We start from the raw sequence: 22330 nt of genomic DNA, 5'->3' as shown, positions 1-22330 counted from the left end.
CCTAATCACACTATTCTACCATAAATGTTCGAGATAAACTGCTAAAAAAAAACCACACTTTCCTGCCCGTTTTATGATACCAAATTTTAGCATAATGTAAAAGAAGACCCGCTCTTTCAGAAAATATGAAAAAGTCAAGTTCGGCTAGATTGACCCATTTCACTTATTTTCAGTCCTCACGCAAAATCAGTGTGTGCGACTTTATGTTCGTTTTGAGGTGCACGGTCACATTTTGTCTGTTTGTTTGTTTTATTCTGCAGGCCAGAATGAACTCAAAGTCTGAGCTGACATGTCTCGAATTCATCATCTTTTGGCTGAATTCCATCTTTGCTTACGCCGTACCACCTTCAACACCCGACAGCAGCAATGACAAAGAGCCCCAGTTCTCACCTCCAATATTCATAGTAGGGACGCACCGAGAAAGTGTGGACAAAGACTCAGAGAAGATAGAGAACAAGGTTTGATGGATTAAAATTAATAATTACGTCTAAAAGCCGTTGTTTTTAAAGATAAATACTTCGATAGGAGTTGTCTCTACTTCACTTAACAAACTGCTTAAGAGGTCTCCAAGTTCTCACAGGCCTAGCATAATACGCACTGGGCAGCATCAAGTGCAGTCCTTTACATATGTAAAGGACTGCTACAACAAAAAGGTCCTAAAGTCGCGCACGGTTGAAGCCGTGAAAATCTAGTTTGAAGTCAGAGCATTAAAATTGGTCAAAACTTACGATATTCTGATTTTGATATATTATTGGAGTCTAACATGTCTTCTATCATCTGTCGAAATTTTGAAGCAAAATGATCAAAGGAAAGACCAAAAACTAGCGTTTTTCTGAGCCATGTTTTTTGGCGTTTCAACGAAGCACTGGTTCGAAAATTTGGATTGAGCGCCACAGATAGGTTCCGCCCCTAACAACGACCAGAGTGATCTCATTGGTCAGTTTGCTGCTTGCTGCTAACCGAAGCGTGAAGCTCGCACACCGCCCAGTCGACTGGTGCACGTGCCGGCGGGGCGCGCCATGCTCAGCCGCTTCTCACATTCTGGTCACTGATTGGTTGGTGAGGAGACCGCCGACGCTGATGTGCTTGAATGAACTCTTCGGGGGTTGCTAGGGCTTACCTTCTATTGTCCAGAGGTGAAAACTAACTTGCGTGTCCGTGATCGCGATTGCGTCGAAAGGAAGACTTTAAGGGCGCTTTTCTCAAAACAGTGATTTTCCAGACGCCTCGACATGCTCTCTTTTAAACATCGATATCTCAGCAGCCGATTATTGTTATAAAATATGTTATATATCAATTTAAAGCAGAAAGATTAGGGGATTATATCATGCAATTTTCAAATAATCGACCTACCCCGACTTTAGGATCATTTTGTTGTAGCGGGTCACATATTTATGGTTTAAAAAATGTTTACATGGAGTATCTAGGACACTCTTGGCATTTTCATGCTATAATATTTCGGTTGTTTACCTAATCTGCAGGGCAGAGTTAGCTCAACGGGTATGAATATTGTAAGACTTTATGCTGATCTGGCGGGTGCACGTCACGAGACCGACACCCACGAGTCATACAGCCCACAAGTTATACAGCTCACAAGTCATACAGCCCACGAGTCATACAGCTCACAAGTCATACAGCCCACCAGTTATACAGCCCACGAGTTCGACACTGAGTAAATAAAGCCCACGAGTTCGACATCAAGTAAAATAAGCCCAGGAGTTATACGGCTCACGAGACCGACACTACACGCAAAAGGCTCATGAGACCGACAGTAAGCAAACAAAACCCACGAGACCGACACTACACTTTAAAGGTCCACGAGACCGACGCTACATATACAAGGCTCACGAGACCGACATTACGCAAAAGAGGTTCACGAGACCGACACTAGGCAAAGAAGGCCCACGAGACCGACAGGATGAATAGCGCCACCTATAGACCAATAAATTGTTTAGGGTGTCCTGATAATTGCATAGGAAGATATGAGAGATGGAAAAGAAGAGTTGCCATCTCCGGCAGGGTGTTACCCCATCAGTTGCCCCCCCCCCCCCCCCCCCCTGAAATAATCAGGATCTTTAATTGTGTTTGCATGGGTGTGTGTTTGTGACCCAAAAAAAATACACAAAGTACAGTAAAAGTCTGTAACAGATCTTTCCACAATAAACCTCCGAGGGTGTTGATTTAGTATTAATAAAAAATTAAAAATAACGGAATCGTCTATTAAGGTAGCGTTAGGGATTCGGAAAAACCCAGATGCATCCATGAAAACAGCAATTGTATTTCACGATAAAATGTACTGTTCGGAGGAAAATAACACAAGCCACAAAATTGAGGTGAATCCCTGCGATATATAACGTTTTAATCAGTAGATTTACATTATAGTTACAGAGAAAATTACAAATAGATGTTACTGCAAAACGTCAAAGCAGGAGGGTAGAATATCTAAAATGGAATAAGTAACTAGTGAATCGGGAAAGAGAAGAGGTAAAATTTATGTCTTGTCCATCTTCTAGCTAAAAACTGAGAAAGCCTATTAGAAATAGCACGATGGCATTATCAAAGCTCTAAAATTAATCCATACATCGTTATTGTCCTCTTTTAAATTCATTTGTGTTTTTGTCTCTTTTTGGGGGCATGAAGAATACAAATCAAAATTTCTACTTGATAACAATGTCGCTCCCTGACACACTTGCCCCCCCCCCCTCCCCAAAAGTATGTAGAAATACATATTTGATGTCGTTCATAATTATGTAGATGATCACCATCTTTTAATTGATAGCGTTACGAAATTACACCCGCCAGTATGTTATTTTTCCGTTCATGGAACACCCTGTACATGTGATTGACATGTAGATGGCGCTGTTTATCCTGTCGGTCTCGTGGGCCTTCTTTGCCTACTGTCGATCTCGTGGGCTTTCTTTGCTTAGTGTCGGTCTCGTGAGCCTTTTTAGCTTAGTGTCGGCCTCGTGGGCCTTTTTGCCTACTGTCGGTCTCGTGGGCTTTCTTTGCTTAGTGTCGGTCTCATGAGCCTTTATTGCTTAGTGTCGGTCTCGTGGGCTATGTTTGCTTAGTGTCGGTCTCATGAGCCTTTTGTGCGTAGTGTCGAACTCATGGGCTGTATGACTCCTGAGCCGTATAACTCGTGGGCTGTATGACTCATGGACCTGTTATTGATGTCGGTCTCGTGGACCGTATGACTCGTGGGTGTCGGTCTCGTGGGATGCCCCCGATCTGGCATGCCTTTAACTCTGAAAGGGAGGGTGGGGGGGGGGGGGGGGGGAGGAGGGGCAACGCCAGACGGTTCCGTCATGAGGCTTCTTGACATTTTCCTCAAGTCTCGGGCAACTTTTGAGACCAAAAATAAATTTGCAGTATTAGCCCGTAACGCTACAAACGCACACCCATTTTTGATACTTCATGTCTCGCAAAATGGGCACAATTGTGTGATTTTATGTAGATTTAGTATGTGGGATCAATGTTCTTTCATGGGAGTCACAAACCTCTCTATTCTTACTATTTATCACTTTGATTGATTTTTGCTAACTATGGTAAAAAGTGGTCAATGACAGATTGTGATAAGCAAGATCGTTTGGAAACAGAGAAATACATAACAAATTGTAAAAAGAACGAAATACATGCGAATCTAAATGATTTTGGAAATTTGTATGATATACGAAAGTTATTGTGTTAAAACAATTAAACAAGGTGACAAAGGTCAAGAAAAAGGTCACTGTGCCCATTCCTCGCTCTGACTGGCTGATACACAGGCTTAGTCCATGCTTGTGGAAAGGACGCCGTTTGGAATAAAACATAAATTTGCCATTCTTTTTTGTACTTTTCCTGAACGAATGACAATTAGCTCTTAAACATGGCCCATCATATACTACAACCAGTGAAAATGGATGAATCGTCTTTTGGAACAGAGGTCTTCATAAGTATATATGTGACCCTGCATCACAAAACCAACAAAAAGTCGTCAGACATTAATACTTTTAGATATTGAGAGAGCAGATTCTAAGCGTTTGAATGATGTATAACTCAATTAAATGATCTTTCTTAACCTATCTAAATAATGGAAAGAAAGCACGCACTCTGGAAAGGTGTGAACTGAGAAAAGAGGCTCTGAAATAAAAGGTCTATTCAAGCGCTTAATCTTCAGAAACCGTACTGGCTGTGCGATGAATGGGACAAAAACAGGATGTCAACCACAGCAGCAAAAACAATGAAGGGATTACTAGTTTAAGCTGAAATTGAAATGCTCAATTAACAAATTCTTTCCATTATAAATTGCAACTTTCAAGATGGTAGAACTATCTATTCAAAAGTTATGAGAATTGAAACTGAAGGGTGTGTAAAGGATTTTAAAGACATGAAAAGGGACCTCTGAAGACGTACCTAATCGCAATAGTCTACGAAGAACGAGTTGTAGAAAAACTGTTTGAAACATACTTTCCTGTTCGTTTTATGACCCATACTTATGAATACTGTTGACGAAGAAAAGCTCTTACAGAAAGTGTGAAAAACTAAAAATTGACTCAATTGGCCTCTATCATCCTTTTGAGGTCCTCACACAAAATCAAGTTCTGCGACTTTGTGTTCGTTTTGTGATGCCTGGTCACATATAAGGCCTATATGTATATAAATAAATTATATATATATATATATATATATATATATATATATCTGAAGAGTTTGTTTGCAAAAACCGATAAGTCCATTTTTGAAGATTTAGAAGTACACTCTCTGTCATGAAGTACAAAATAATACTTTTTAAATGATACATTGGTCACTTCATATAAAGGTAAATTTTTAAAGTTATGGTCAAAAGAAGCAGAATTTTTCTTATTATTCTCTCTATATTTCTTGACCTGTAATCGCAAATATCTCCATGTGGCAAATATGGACTTATCGGTTTTTGCAAACAAACTCTTCATATATATATATATATATATATATATATATAATAATAATAATAACTATGTATTTAATATATATATATATATATATATATATATATATATACATAGTCACTGGGGTGACAAGACCTTGTATCTGCAATTTTGGTGAAAATGACTTTTTTAAATTAATGGTCAAATAATGGGATAAGTGATGTCCTGTCCAAATCCCAATTGTCTTACTTCAGAAATGAAGCCACCACAGCATGTCAAAGGAAAGGCTTTCCCATTCGCTATAGTGCTTTGGCCGCCATGTTTTTTGGCTCTCCTGAACATTTGACATTTTGTAGATATGAGGTCTTGTCGCCCCAGCGACGATATATATATAATAACTATGTATTTAATATATATATATATATATATACATATATATATATATATATATATACATATATATATATATATATATATATATAATAACTATGTATTTAATCGAGACAATGGATGAGAGAAGATGTTGCAGGATGCCAACTGGTGGAAGCTTTCGACCTTCGGTCTTCTTCAGCTTTATTGTCTTCTAAGCAGACGTGCATGTGTTTCTTGGGCTGTTTTGAGACCGGGGGTGGTGGGAGTGAATGAGAGATGAATTTAAAGGGATCGTACAGTTTTGGTTGAGACCTAATTTCAAGTTTCTAACTTTTTTGGTGAGATAATGAGAAACCTCTTATGGAATATGAAAGAGCATGTAATTCTACGAGGAATTCAACGTTTATTTGATAAAAATTGGTTTTAAAATGGCTCAGATATCCAAAAAAGAGTGATTCTTATAAAGTGTGGGACCCACACTTTATTACGATCGCTTAGTTTTACTTTGTTTTTGGATGTTTCAGTCATTCCAAACCCGATTTTCATCAAATAAACTTTGAATTCCTTTTGAAATGGTATGCTCTGTACTTTATTATAAGTGTTTTCTTGGTATCTGGCAAAAAGTTAAAAGCCCAATTTTCATCTCCACCAATACTGTACTGTCCCTGTAAGGAGGGAGGAAGAGATATTGAGGAGATAAGAGAGAAAGGAAATGGTGGCGAGAACAAAATGACAGCCACAAGATCATGTAACATCCTGCAACATCTTCTGTCATTTATTGTGTCGATTATAATTCTTCCCTAGATGACAGAGGCGTACGGTACGAGTATCAGCATCATCCCACTGTATTTATATTATATATATATATATTTATATATATATATATATATGAAGAGCTCAGTTGCAAAAGGTACTACATCCATTTTCCGTCAAAATCCACCTTTTGGTCTTGATGTACTCATATTTAGGGCCTCTTTACACCACTACTAACGAAAACCTGAATTTCCAACCAGAAAGTGTTTTAATAAAAATTACATTTCAAAGTCAGTTCGGTTTCAAAAGGTACTACATACATTTCAGTTGGGTTTCAAAAGGTACTACATCCGCTCCAATGACGCCATCGGCAAAATTGACCAATTACAGAGCAGCATTGACTTGACACTTTACCATTGCCTACTGACTTAATCTGTTTTTGCTTTTTGGCTTTCTGTTAAAATCACCACGCAAATCTGACAAACATCTTGAAAAAACTCATCACATTTTGATCAAGGAATGGAGGAAAATGAAGGAAAACTCTTTGACAAGACAAACCACCCCAATGAAAAAGGATCAGGAATAAAGAGCAGTAGACCAGAGCAATTAAGGAGAAGCGGCGGAGAGACTGGAGAAAGTACGCGACTTTCATGTATTCCCACAAACTGCATTTACTGTTAATTACCGGTACTGTTCGTTATTGCTAGGGTGTTGAGTTTGAGCCATAAATAATTGTCGCCAGAATTAAGTACAAACACTTTGTAGGTATGGACAATGCCTTATATAAATGGCTTCACAGCTAACAATTGTTTGACAACTAGTGTGAAAGCAAAGTTACTTTGTCAAATGTATACAATGGCATGAAATTCTGACATCCCTACCAACAGTGCTTTACCTGTGGTATGGGTACGCTGTGCTATTCTGTACGTGCATAATGTATAGTAGCAGTGCTGGAAAGTACGCAGTGACATAAAGCTTTGAACACTAGATTCATATTCATTCCTGTAAATGACACCTTTTTAATTATACAATGTCACAAAGGTAATACCAAACGTGTGTTTAGTATAGGTGGTCATATTACTCATCAATGGTCTTGATTTTATCAGCTTTTAGATTACCTCGTAAAGAACATACCACAATGAAATTCATGTAATAAATATAATTACAGCGTTGAAAATATACAGCACATTCATATATTGCTCTTCCACCTTTTCCCTTTGAAGTTCCATTGAAAAGAAAATAAAGAAAAACAAGATAATGAATACAGTATTCTTGAGACATGTGAAAGGGGATTTCACAGAGAGAAAAATAGCCAAAAAATAAAACAAAGAAGAAAAAAAAAGAAATCAAGGGATAAAGCTCGTGGAAAAAAGTGACGCGTCCGTCGATTTTTTACCAAATGTTCCGAATGACCTGAAACATTTTGGTATTTATTGGAGCATGTTAAAATGTCAACGCGCACGTACGCGTACGTAAACCATCTACAGATTAATAAAAAAAAAAGAACCTGAATGGCAAGAGATTAACCCAAACTTTATGACATGGAAATTTCGTTGAGAATTTTCATTCCATTGATGAGATACGATTAAGAATGAGATTTGAGATAATGACGTCATACTGACGACACGGTAGACTGATCACATTTATACATTAGATCTGTCGCCCTTAGGACATGATACATAGATGACTTAAATTTCAAGTTGCCATTTCGGATTGACTTGAAGCTTGGTAAAATCCTTTCCTGACGGGATCCTCCACTGGCTACATAAAAAAGACGATCGTTTTCAATCAAACCACATCTCAATGTAAGGGGATCATTGTTCGCTAGAGTTCTGTCTTCAATTTTGCATTGCTTTCGTTAAATCATAACCTCCATAAAAATCAAAGGTGACACGAGAATCTATTGTCAAACATGTTCATTTCGAGATTTATCTAAAGTACTATTTGATCATAATTTCATATTTTCTTCTTAGCCATTTAATTTCCTTTCCTATTAGTTCGTGCTTTTTTTTTTTTTTTCCCTCACCTCCATGTACAATTAATCCTTTATTTTATTATGTTATCATCATTATTTTTTCTAATTTTGCTTTTGTAAAACTTGAGTTTCGGCTTTATTCTGCCCTTTTATACGAATACACGACATTTTGTCTTCTTAAACATGTCCTTGGCCTTTGAGAGAAATCAAATGAAGAAATAGATAGATAAAAAAAAAATAAACATGTGCTGTCGTTAACATGCAAAAAAAAAAAGCAATGTCGCCATAAAAAAGCAATTATGTGATGATTGGTTAGCTTGTCCCTTGGTCATCAATGGAAAAAGTAGTTAAATCATCACCTTGCTGATCATCTTCATGGCCATCCCTTTTTTTTCTGCATGGAAGTGGTGATCCCCTTAATTGTCATTTTATTTTTCATTATTCTTGAGTTAATAGGTGGAGTCCATCTTCGAGGAGATTCGGAATGCGATAAAAAAGAAGCCTTATGAGAATCATGTGATAACTGACTTCTACGATGTAGAAAACAGTCGCGGTGCTGGTGATATTAAGGTACGTTTTAATTCCGCATTGTCAGACTATTTCGCTTTCTCGTGGTTCGTATGATAAATAACTGATTAGTTGTGGCAATGCAGCCGTTGTCGGTGCGTTGTAGAGAAAAATACTCTGTACAGAATCATCGGCTGTAAGGAGTGATATCCGTGAAACAAAAGTAAGCTTTTCTTTAAATTTTTGATAATGACATTTCCATAAGCTGAAACTCGTCACAGTATATTCCTTGAACAGTAGTTCCACGAGTTCGATTAAAGAGATGATGTCGTATAATTGGTAAAGATGAGGATTTGGTTTTTAACTATTTGCGAGATACAAAGAAACTGCTTATGAAATATACTGCGGAGCATACTATTCTGAGATGAATTCAAAGTTTTTGATAAAAAAAAAAAGTTTTTGATAAACATAAGCTGAAACTCGTCACAGTATATTCCTTGAACAGTAGTTCCACGAGTTCGATTATAGAGATGATGTCGTATAATTGGTAAAGATGAGGATTTGGTTTTTAACTTTTTGCGAGATACAAAGAAACTGCTTATGAAATATACTGCGGAGCATACTATTCTGAGATGAATTCAAAGTTTTTGATAAAAACCAGGTTTTGGAATGGCTAAAACATCCAAAAGCAATGTAAAAACAAAGCGATTGTAATAAAAGGTGGGTCCAACCTTTTGTAAGGATCGCTCTCTTTTGCATATCTCAGCCATTTCATATCAATTTTCTTCTAATGAACGTTGGACTCCTCGTAGAATTACATGTTCTTTTATATTTTTAAGAGGGTTCTTATAATACTATTACCAGAAAATGTTAGAAACCTAAAGTTGGGGGTCAATTAAAAGTGTATGGTCCTTTAGATCATTAGCTTGGTTTGATGGTTGCCATCACGCAATCGTAACGAATGCTATATTTCCTACAACATTTGAACGAGTATAGCATGGTGCAACGCACAATTTTAATGATGTTGCTACCAAAATTGGTTTATCATCGTCGAATCGAATATACCATAATTGGAACAGCGCAATAAATGTCTAACTACGGAAAAAAACACCAGTTCTTAAAGACGTAGCTCATTTAATGAAAGTTTCATTGTTCTAGGTCAAGCATGAAACCGGAAAAGATGATTTATTTTTTTTCTAGTGACACTTGCAAACAGCTCGTGTGTTTAGATGCGTTTGACGAAGAATGTTCTTTGTCAAAGGAACAATAATTGAATTTAATTTGCCACTGAACTTCATATTTTAGGTAGAAAAAGAACAGTCATATAAACTCGAAATTTTCTCAAAACAGCTGGACGATTTGTCGTGGTTGCTAGTAGTACTTAGAATCGGTAGTAAATAAATTCTACTCCTGTGGTTCTCATGCAGACATAATTAGTTTTATGCTTTTTCCCCTAAGATCGTTGCCCTCCGCAAAGACATCGAGTCCGAGGCAAAGAAGCAGCCCTACATGGGCGAGGAAATACCGATTCAATACCTCCTTTTCGAAGAGGCTGTGGTTACCGACGGCCAAGACTTCAAGGAATTCAAGGAGGCATGCTCAAACGCTTTTTAGCATCCCTATAGCTCTTGGTTATGTATAGTCCCTTGTCATTATCATGTACTGTTTATAGTTTCGAACCGTCCATAATCCTGTATTGATATCTATGGTTTATTACCACTATAATCCCGCAATATCTGTAACTTGCACTATTTACAAACAAGTAGGCATATAGTATCCGTAATTCGCCCCACTTCATCCATTATCTCATGGAGCAGACTCTAAGCTTTACTGATGTCTACACTGAACTCAAGGTAAGCGGAGTTTCGCAGTTTTTCTAAATGATGAAAAAGGTATAGTGGCATGCTGAGAAAAGAAGCTTTGCCATTGAATTGAGGGTGTATTCACATCGCTGTGCTCCGCGAATTGAATGGGACAAAATAAGATGTACAACTTCACAGCCACCACAATGACTGGATTATCAGAGTAAGCTGAAATTCTGCACATTTTATTAACACATTCTACAAATGATTAAAACTAGCGTTAAAGCAGTATCACCATCTTTTCAAAATAGAATAATGAGTAGAAAATTAAGTGTGTGTAAAGTGCTTTAAAGAAATCAAAAGAGGTTATATTTCGTAACTGCATTCTTAATCCCTTTACTCTACAATAAAGTTTTGTAGAATAACTGCAAAGTGAATTCACAGTAGCCGATCCATTTCCTGATGCGAACTCAACAACTAGGTAGAAGAAGAACTTCTCTCTCAGAAATAGAAATTCAAAAGGAATACTAAGCATTGACTAGCTTGACCCGATGCATCTATCTTGTGCCCCACGTACGACTGCTTTGTTTTGTTTTGTGATGCATTGTCAACAAAGGTCCGTTTTCTCCATAGGACCCGAAACCAATCATTAGCTCCTGACTTTTAAATGGCGTGAAATATAGTGCTCTTCGAGTTATCAAGATGGCAAAGATGGGTTTCGTTTTCTGGGAAAAAAATGCTTATGCAAACATAAAGTTTGCTGCTTTCCCTTGGTACTACATGTGTAAGAGAGCTAAAGAGCAATGCCAGTCGTCCTGCACTATCCCCCTTCCCCTCCCCCATTTGATTATTTTTCAATAATACGATGATAGTCAGTCTCCATCCTCTCTTCTAAAGGTTGCAAAGATGGTTGAGATGGGCAGTGACGATGAGATAGTCACCATGCTCCATTTCTACCACGACCTCGGCTTTATTGTCTACTTCGGAGAGGAGAAGGAGCAGGAGAAGGAGGAAGAAATGGAGGAAGAGATGGCGAAGGAAACGGACAAGGTCAAGCAGAAGGACAAGGAAGCGAGCAACCTAGGTGACTTCGTAATCCTTAATCCACAGTGGCTCATCGACGTTTTCAAAAAAGTCATCACTGTGTTGGAGCCCTCACAGAGAGTAAGTCCTTCCGGTGATAGGTCAAAGATCAGAACGATCGCAACATTGCACTGCAATATGGATAGCCCAGAAGAGCAAACTCTACCGCGCGCATGCCCGCAGTAGAATTTGACCTATCGTCAGTGATGACCAGAATTTCAGATTCATTTACTGAGATAAATCTTGACCTTTTGATGCAAATGGTGAATCCCATTTTCAAGTATTTTAAAGTGCTTTTCCCATTTTAATGGCTATATTAGTCACCTTGGATTCTGTGTTTACCAGTTGAATAGCAAGTATTTTTATTATTTATTCGTGTTGTTATTAAGCTAGCAAAAAAAAAACAACACAAAACACACCCACACACAAACTAATTTACTAAGGAACCCTGTATAAAAACAACATACAACTAGAGATTGTAATTTGTCATTGCTGACAAATTAAGGTGATCCGATTTTTTTTTTAAATCAATGATTCGAGTCCTGATCGCAATAGGCATGACCATACTGGTTTCATCTATGTTTAGAGACATTGGCCGTGTGATGTTTGGATTCTCATTTAGAAAAGGGAGTCATATCTGCCATCTTTCGTACCAAATTCTGTATACACTAGATAACGAAGATACAGCAACAAATACATAATATAGGCATGACCATACAGGTTTCATCTGTGTATAGGGACATTCGCCGTGTGATGTTTGGAATCTCATTTAGAAAAGCGAGTCAGACCTGCCATCTTTGGTACCAAATTCCGTATACACTATAACGAAGATACAGAATGAAGTATATTTGACCATTGACCCCACTTTGCACAGCCAGGATGGCATCTGAGCAAAAAGTGGTTATTTTGTAAAATGAATCTTGTAACATGGTCTTTGCGTGTGCAAAATATGGAAGAGATATGACATGTATTCACTAAGATACAGGATGAAACATTTATGACCTTTGACCCTAATTTACATACCCAAGATGGTGTCTGATCAAGAAGTTGTTAATTTATGAAATAATGTACGTGACATGAACTAAACATGTGCAAAATTTGAGGGTGATAGAGGCTGTTTTTCTTGAGTTATTGCAAAGAAAGTTGCAGAAAGAAAAGAAACATCTCAATACATTGAAGATAAGCTTTAAATTCAACCAAGTTTTTTAACGCAATCCCGACATCGTATGAAAAAAACGAAGGATACATGACGATAGCCCAAAGTCTCAGCTACAACATATAAAAATCTGGGAGAAATTCACAGAAGCAGAAGTTAGCTAGTGCTCGAAAAAGATAGTCATGTCAATTTTCGTTTGCAGAAAAACTGCACTCCCATAGAGATAACACGTAAACTGGAAAAAAATTGACAAGATGACTTTTAATCCATTTTTACGAGGTGATGCCGTCATCCAATCAAAATTGTGTTATCACGTTAATGAAAGACCATTTAATAAGCTACAACATACTGGAATTTGGGTGAAAATCGGCGAAGGATAAGTGAGATACGCTCGAGTGAACTTGAAATTTAATGACGTCATTTTGAAAATTTACTTTTTTTACTTTATTAAGAAATTTGATATCTTTTAATCATTTTTTCAGCATCGCCAACCCATGAAATGACATGTACAACTCATCAGCTTTCAGAATATATAAAGAAAATGGGGGGTCACCGTCCATCCTCACGAGTAAAATCGGATTTAAGATTGGCGGTTTTTTGGCATAGTTGCACTGTCTATCGCCATTGACGCGCGCGCTGAATTTCAACTTTGACGGACCCGTATGACGTCATATTGAGTCGGATTGACTTGAAACTTGGTAGAAATATTCCTTGACATTTCAGACATCCGATCTGTGTGAAAAAATGGGAATTTCTATTGCATATGAGCTGTGCGTGCGTATATGCGCGCGCGCGTACGCGTCGATCCGTCCGATTTTTTCAATTTTTCAAAAAATGCTCCAAAATGGTCTGAAACGTGTGCAAAAAAAATTTGAGCTCGATTGGAGCATACAAATATTTCAACGCGCGCGTACGCGCACGTTTTAAGGTATAGATGAATTTTGAGAATATGAGTAGAATGCGCTTGACTTGAAATATATGTGACGTAAATTTCATTGAAAATTTCCATTCCATTAATGAAATGATTGTATTGAATGTGTATAATATTTTTTTCTATGTCTGTTAGTAAATGTAATTCTGGAATGTTTTATGTGTTGTGTTTTTAAAGGGCCCCGATGAAAACCAGCAAGTGCTGACTTGGGCTGCCCTTTTTAAATATGTGAAATAAATAAAAATAAATAAATGAGATATGATTGAGAATGTGTTTTCATATAATGACGTCATAGTGACGTCACGGTCGACTGATCACTATGATTTTACTAGATCTGTCGTCTTTGGGACACGATACATACATGGTATAATTTTGAAGTTGATAGGCATAGCACTTTCTGAGCTAACCTCTGCACAACTTTTGGGGAGAAATAAAGAAGAAGAAGAAAAAAGAATCCGTACAGATACAGAAGGTGATCCGAGAGGATACTCGGATCACCTAATACTAACAAAGTTAAGTGCAAAGATTAAAAAAAAAAAAAAAAAACGGTACATATTACTACGAAACTGAATATACAAATTCAGATGAAACAAAAGTAGTTTTCAGGCGAAACTTAATTCACTGAACGGTCCGTCTCCCTGGCCACAGGTCGTGTACGGAGAATCGAACTCCCCATAGTAATACTTATCAATCAGGTTGGGGGGGGGGGGGGGGCACACACACACACACACACACACAGTACACGGCGGCCACGATCGGACATTGGTTATTAGGTGATCCGAGTATCCTCTCGGATCACCTATTGTATCTGTACGGATTCTTTCTTCTTCTTCTTTCTTTATTTCTCCCCAAAAGTTGTGCAGAGGTTAGCTCAGAAAGTACTCTGCCTATCAATTTCAAACTTATACCATGTATGTATCGTGTCCCAAAGACGGCAATCGAACTAAAATCAAAGTGATCAGTCGACCGTGACGTCACTATGACGTCATTATATGAAAACACATTTTCAGTCATATCTCATTAATGGAATGAAGTTTTTCAATGAAATTTACGTCACATATATTTCAAGTTATGCGCATTCTACTCATATTCTCAAAATTCACATTTTCTCTTGGTACGTGCGCGTACGCGCGCGTTGAAATATTTGTATGCTCAAATCGAGCTCAAATTTTTTTTGCACACGTTTCAGACCATTTGGAGCATTTTTTGAAAAATTGAAAAAATCGGACGGACGCGTACGCGCGCGCGCATATACGCACGCACAGCTTATATGCAATTGAAATTTCCCGTTTTTTCACACGTATCGGCTGCCTGAAATGTCAAGGAATATTTCTACGAAGTTTCAAGTCAATCCGACTCAATATGACGTCATACGGGCCCGTCAAAGTTGAAATTCCGCGCGCGCGTCAATGGCGATATACAGTACAACTATGCCAAAAACTGCCAATTTTAAATCCGATTTTACTCGTCAGGATGGACGGTGACCCCCCATTTTCTATACATATTTTGAAAATTGATGAGTTGTACATGTCATTTCATGGGTTGGCAACGCTGTCAAAATGATTAAAAGATATCAAATTTCTTAATAAAGTAAAAAAAGTAAATTTTCAAAATGACGTCATCAAATTTCAAGTTCATTCGAGCGTATCTCACTAGTCCTTTGTCAATTTTCACCCAGATTTCAGTATGATGTAGCTTATTTAATGTTCATTCAAACATAAAATTACAGTGTTCTGATTGGATAACGGTATCACCTCGTAAAAATGGATTAAAAGTAATCTTGTCAAATTTGACCAGTTTACGTGTTATCTCTATGGGAGTGCAGTTTTTCTGGAAATGAAAATTGACATGACTATCTTTATCGAGCACTAGCTCACTTAAGCTTCGGTAAATTTCTCCCAGATTTTAATATGTTGTAGCTGAGACTTTACGCTACCGTAAGTGTGCCCTTTGTTTTTTCATACGATGTCAAAATCACGTCAAAAAATTGGGTTGAAATTCAGGCTTATCTTCGATGTATTGAGATATTTCTTTCTTTCTGCAACTTTCTTTGCAATAACTCAAGAAAAACGGCCTCTATCACTTCTATATTTTGCACATGTTTAGTTCATGTCACGTGAATTATTTCATAAAATAACAGCTACTTGATCGGACACCATCTTGGGTATGTAAATTAGGGTCAAAGGTCATAAGTGTTTCACCCTGTATCTTAGTGAATACATGTCTTATCTTTCCCATATTTTGCACACGCAAAGACCATGTTACAAGGATCATTTCACAAAATAATCACTTTTTACTCAGATGCCATCTTGTCTGTGCAAATTGAGGTCAAAGGTCATATGTACTTCTTTTTGTATCTTCGTTATGACGTGTTATCTCTATGGGAGGGAATTTTCTTTAATGTGAAAATTGACATGATTGTCTTTATCGAGCACTAGCTCACTTACCCTTCGGTGAATTTCTCCCAGATTTTAATATATTGTAGCTGAGACTTTGCGCTATCGTTTCATTTCCTTCGTTTTTTCATACGATGTCGGAATTACGATAAAAAATTGGTTGAAATTAAAGCTTATCTTCTATGTATTGAGATATTTCTTTCTTTCTGCAACTTTCTTTGCAATAACTCAAGAAAAACACGCCCTATCACCCCCATATTTTGCACATGTTTAGTTCATGTCTCGTACATTATTTCATAAAATAACAACTACTATATCGGACAATATCTTGGGTAAATAAATTAGGGTCAAAGGTCATAAATGTTTCATCTTGTATCTTAGTGAATACCTGTCCTATCTTTCCCATATTTTTCACACGTATAGACGATGTCGCGAGAATCATTTCACAAAATAACCACTATTTCATCAGATGCAATCTTGGGAGTGCAAAGGTGGGTCAAAGGTCATATGTATTCATTGCTGTATCTTCGTTATTCAGTGTATACAGAATTTGGTACCAAAGATGGCAGATATGACTCCCTTTTCTAAATGAGAATGCAAACATCACACGGCCAATGTCTCTAAACACAGATGAAACTTGTATGGTCATGCCTATTGCGATCAGGACTCGAATCATTGATAAAAAAAAATCGGATCACCTTAATTTGTCAGTGATGACAAATTACAATCTCTAGTTTTGAAATTACAGTTGCACTACATCATTATACATTGTACAAGTGTACCCCGGCCCCTGACCCTTGGCTGACGTTTCAAATTACATCCGGGTATTCTTCTAGCGGCAGATATAGGGGTGATAACAGACTTACTATCGGTTTATTTTAAGGTAAAATTATCTAGTTTTATTCCATGATTGATTGCAAAATTCCACGAAACTATCAGATATGTCGTCTGTATGCACTACGTAGATTCGTACACTGCATGTTTGCATGCATGCTCATGCACTACACCCACAGCGATTCACACTCGTACTCCAGCTTCACATGCATGTAATGTAAACAGGCGAGCTGTTTCTTTTCAATTTACTTGCTATTCTGCAAGTGACGTATACCCAACCACGAGGACACTTCAACAACAACTGTAGTTTAATTGCACACCATAATGTTACTGCAACAGGAATGTATGATAGCAACCGGTGAATAAAGGAGAGGATTATATCATTCCTTCTTAAATGATGATAATAACACGTATTTGTGACATGTGGGCTATTATTCCATAAGGTTGGACCATAATACTGGACATATTTTTTTTTTTAATACTCAGTTTTGGGTTTAGGAGATATACAATGGACAAGTAAAATCGTGTATTGTAGATATCTAGGGCGTTCTTTAATACTGGTGAATCTACTGGAGCGAGGTCATTAAAGGCTTTATACATGACAAGTACAGACACACTCTTTGAAACACTGACGACGAGTTTAATTTGCATCTAGTACCACACCGGCGCACCCATTTTGAAGGCGTTGTAATTTAGCAATGAGGTGCTGAGAAGATAATAGTCAATATGTGGGAGTATGACTCCATTATGCAGCATAATGAGTAACGTTCTTGGTATATACCCGCCCTATGTGACTAATCGATTTGTTAGTCTCATCAATTACGGTTAAGTGAAGATTGACACAAGTGATATTTCGCTTTTTTTATGTCGTTTTGCCGATGGAAGGACCGTAATGTTAGCGATGCTTGGACCAGGCTAGAGGATGAAGGGATACTTGAACAGCGCCTTATCAATTCCATGTGGAAGGACTTCTCGGTGAAGGAGAGGGACTTCTTGGTCAAACTCATGGAAATGTTTGACCTCATCTGCGAAGCTCCGCCCGGGAAACACGAGAGAACCAGGAGCCATGGTGAATCGCTGGTAAGTCTTTCCATAAACATCTCGCCTGCTGGTGGCAGACTAATGACGCGGAAATTCCAGTGCAGTTGCAAGGTGGTCTGGAAGGAAGGAGTATATGTGACCGTGCACCTCAAAACGAACATAAAGTCGCACACACTGATTTAGCGTGAGGACTGAAAATAAGTGAAATAGGTCAACCTAGCCGAACTTGACTTTTTCATATTTTCTGAAAGAGCGGGTCTTCTTTTACATTAAGCTAAAATATGGTATCATAAAACGGACAGGAAAGTGTGTTTTTTAGCAGTTTATCTCGAACATTTTTGGTAGAATAGTGTGATTAGGTGTGTCTTTAGAATCCCTTTTTCATTTCTGAAAAACCTTATCCACACTCTTCACTTTCAACTCTAATAACTTTTGAAAGGATAGTCCTACTGCTTTGAAAGTTGGGATTGATTATGGACAAAATGTGTTAATGAGGCATATTTAATGTCACTTTAATTTGATAATCCCTTCATTGTTGTTACTCTGGTGGTTTACTTCCTGTTTTTTGTCCCATTCATCGCACAGCCAGCACGGTTTGTAAAGATTAAGCGCTTGAATAGACACTATACTTCAGAGCCTCTTTTCTCAGTTCACATTTTTCCTGAGTGTGGGCTTTCTTTCTAATATTTAGATAGGTTAGGAGAGTTCATTTGATTTGAGTTTTACATCATTTCAAAGCTTAAAGTCTGGTTCTTTCAGAATATGGTCTTAACTAAGAATTCATGTCTGGCGACTTTTTGTTTGTTGTGAGGTGCAGTGTCACATATAATTTTCAGTTAATACCATATTCTGAAAGAGCAGACTTTAAGCTTCAAAATGATGTATAACTCAAATCAAATGGACTCTCCTAGCCTATCTAAATATTGGAAAGAAAGCACAAACTCAGGAAAAGTGTGAACTGAGAAAAGAGGTTCTGAAGTACAGCGTCTATTCAAGCGCTTAACCTTTACCTAACCGTGTTGGCTGTGCGATGAATGGGACAAAAAAAGAGGAAGTAAACCACCAGAGTAACAACAATGAAGGGATTATCAGATTAAACTGAAATTAAATATGCCTCATTAACACATTCTGTCCATAATTTATGCCAACTTTTAAAGCTGTAGCACTATCCTTTCAAAACTTATTAGAGTTGAAAGTGAAGAGTGTGGACAAGGTTTTTTTCAGAAATGATCAAGGGATTGTAAAGACACACCTAATCACACTATTCTACCCAAAATGTTCGAGATAAACTGCTAAAAAACACACTTTCCTGCCCTTCGTGATACCAAATTTTAGCATGATGTAAAAGAAGACCCGCTCTTTCAGAAAATATGAAAAAGTCAAGTTCGGCTAGGTTGACCCATTTCACTTATTTTCAGTCCTCACGCAAAATCAGTGTGTGCGACTTTATGTTCGTTTTGAGGTGCACAGTCACATATATTAGCACAACAATAAGAAATAATAATTGATCAAAATTGGATGAAAACAAGGGACTCAGGACATTTTGAAGTTTCGTTAATGTTTTCGGGAACCTTTCCTAAACAGCCAACATAATTTTGGATTTTCTAGTTTGTCATTCAAACGCAATCTCGTCACAGTCTCATATTCTGATGTATCCAACCGGTCATTAAATATAAAGTTATTCCAGAATAATATCTTGTTTTACTCTTTGATAACAGAAACATTTAATTTTGGTAATTTTTGTGTACACAATTAATCGAAGTTGTTACCACATTCCTGTTTACCCTTTCCACGGGTTTCCTATTTCTCAAATGTTCTGAAGTTAAGTGAAATAAATAGCCGTGGCTGGAGCGATGTTACCGGATACACTAGAAATTAATGACGGCACGCAAATATAAGGCATTCAAAGACTGCTATGATGAATAATTTAGGAAAACATGATCCAAACTCTATTTAATCTGCAGGGATGAGCAAGCACTTCTTCAGGTGCACAATATCGTCCGGTTATCAAAAGCGCAAATAAAAAATACAAACACGAAAAGAAATGTTTCAAGGCAGATGTCTAAAACTTGATGGAACTCTTGATATCCGCATGACCATCAGATACCGAAATATACGTTTCACGCATGGAGCACAAACAAATGACGGTTGCTTGAATTTCTTTAAAAAATCGATCTTGATCCGAGATTATGAGTAGTTTGTGATAGATATGTCTCTGTATACCCTTATGCAATAAAAAGGTTTTGTTTATGAAGACAATTTAAGAAAAAAAAAAGAGTGTATACAGACGATAATGTGGTACATAATTGTATTACGGTATCTACAGTATCTCTTGCAATATCTTGAATTATCGTGGGTCTTCGTTAAAACGAATCGGCCACACTTACTTTTTAAATAGAATTTCATCCCTGTTGGGTTTTTTTTTTCATGTAGAAAGTGGTTCTCATTCATATTCGTAGTAGATACATTTTGTCAACAGTCCGGCAGCGCATGTCCCTGGTGTCGGCCTTTTGATTCCTTTCTAAATGCTTAACCCTGTTAAGCCCATGCTATTTTGACCCCTCGCAGGCCCAAGGGGGGGGGGGGGGGGCACATTGTGCCCCCCCCCCATATAACTTTTTTTATTATTTGATGTATCATCATCATATTTGGCACATGGGTAGAGTAACTCATGCTCTACATGACCGTACATTTGAATTTTCTCAAGGTCACCCATGGAGGGCGCTGTTTACCATTATATAAAGAAATACATAGGAAATATGCTAAAAACATGATTTTTCTGTATAATTTCTTTATCCCCATTATATATGCCTTATTATAGACCAATCATCTTCATATTTGTCACAAATGATAAGCAAGTAGAATCTAATTATTTGTTATGGTTGAAATTTCTCAAGGTCACCACATGGGGGCGCTATTCATGTCAACATAATGATACATTATGAGACCTTAGATGAAATGTTTGGGATGGGTACATGTATAATTATGACATTTCATGTTTGCATAATAGTGGAATTTTGAGATTTCAAATCGATAATGTGATAAACTAATGATATTAGAGGCATAACTTGGGTGAGAGAATCAAAATAACACAAAATAGAAGGGCAATCTTTAGAAATATCATTGTTTCAATTATCTCTTTTATATTTGTGACCCTGCACCTCAAAACAAACACAAAGTCGCCAGACATGAATTTTTAGTTAAGACCATATTCTGAAAGAACAGACTTTAAGCTTTAAAATGATGTATAACTCAAATCAAATGGACTCTCCTAATCTATCTAAATATTGGAAAGAAAGCACAAACTCAGGAAAAGTGTGAACTGAGAAAAGAGGCTCTGAAGTACAGTGTCTATTCAAGCACTTAATCTTTACCAAACCGTGCTGGCTGTGCGATGAATGGGACAAAAAACAGGAAGTAAACCGCCAGAGTAACAACAATGAAGGGATTATAAGATTAAACTGAAATTAAGCATGCCTCATTAACACATTTTGTCCATAATCAATCCCAACTTTCAAAGCAGTAGGACTATCCTTTCAAAAGTTATTAGAGTTGAAAGTGAAGAGTGTGGACAAGGTTTTTCAGAAATGAAAAAGGGATTCTAAAGACACACCTAATCACACTATTTTACCAAAAATGTTCGAGATAAACTGCTAAAAAAAACACACTTTCCTGCCCGTTTTATGATACCAAATTTTAGCATAATGTAAAAGAAGACCCGCTCTTTTAGAAAATATGAAAAAGTCAAGTTCGGCTAAGTTGACCCATTTCACTTATTTTCAGTCCTCACGCAAAATCAGTGTGTGCGACTTTATGTTTGTTTTGAGGTGCACGGTCACATGTATTGTTTTATGCCTTTGTCACATAAAAACAAAAGAAATAATAAGAAAAAACTTTCCAGGACCACAATAATTTTGCTCCTTCAACAAATTTCAGCCAAGAAACACCCATTTCATACACTGTAATGCTGTTAAATGAAATGGGAACAGAAAAAATATGCAAAATTTGACCGACCTGGTTGTCAGTTTATGGTTGCCACGGCAACCAACAACATCAAATATAGCTAAATCATATATCAGAATGTTTGCAATAAGATTTTAGGAAAAGTCAACAAATTTGGTTGAAATCGGATTAAGGGCGAAGGAGTGGCATATGAAAATTTGGTAGGGGGCACAATGTGCCCCCCCCCCCCTTGAGGGTTAACAACTTTCTTGGCCAGAACACGCACACACGCAATAAAAAAAGGAACAAAATTACATAAATAGGAATAAACTTTGAGGGAGTCAAGTAAATGTGCAATTACCAAGCCTATACCTATTGTCCACGTCAGAACGCAGAAGGACCACGTTTTGAGGTAACTTGAGCCAAAGGCTTAGGCGAACTATTGCGATCCCTCATCGTCCGGCGTGCGTATTTTTTCAAAGGTCAAAGATCAAGGTCAAATCCTAAAATTTATCTGTTTATGTGATAACTCAAAACTGGATGAAGCATCTTTCACCAAACTTGGTCCAAGGATGATGTATGATGGGACAATTAGTTGAGTAGATTCTATTGACATTGACAAGAGGTCAAAGGTCAAAAGGTCAAGGTC

The 22330-nt window shown here is 37.4% G+C and overlaps 1 protein-coding gene across 1 annotated transcript in view; it reads left to right on the top strand.

The window, feature by feature from the left end:
• LOC139729726 (cyclic GMP-binding protein C-like) overlaps positions 1 to 22330 on the top strand; it is a 115844-nt gene that overhangs the window by 33005 nt on the left and 60509 nt on the right. The window contains exons 3-7 of the mRNA XM_071640692.1: positions 261 to 458; positions 8446 to 8559; positions 9955 to 10089; positions 11196 to 11462; positions 17584 to 17778. Coding sequence (XP_071496793.1) covers positions 261 to 458; positions 8446 to 8559; positions 9955 to 10089; positions 11196 to 11462; positions 17584 to 17778 — 909 coding nt within the window. The remainder of the gene's footprint in view (positions 1 to 260; positions 459 to 8445; positions 8560 to 9954; positions 10090 to 11195; positions 11463 to 17583; positions 17779 to 22330) is intronic.

The sequence above is a fragment of the Diadema antillarum genome, unplaced genomic scaffold, assembly GCF_040938485.1.
Source record: "Diadema antillarum isolate AM-2024a unplaced genomic scaffold, OU_Dant_1.0 scf00000002, whole genome shotgun sequence".
Classification (NCBI taxonomy): Eukaryota; Metazoa; Echinodermata; class Echinoidea; order Diadematoida; family Diadematidae; genus Diadema; species Diadema antillarum.
The sequence above is the reverse complement of the archived record's forward strand: the minus strand, read 5'-3'. Positions and strand labels throughout refer to the sequence as shown.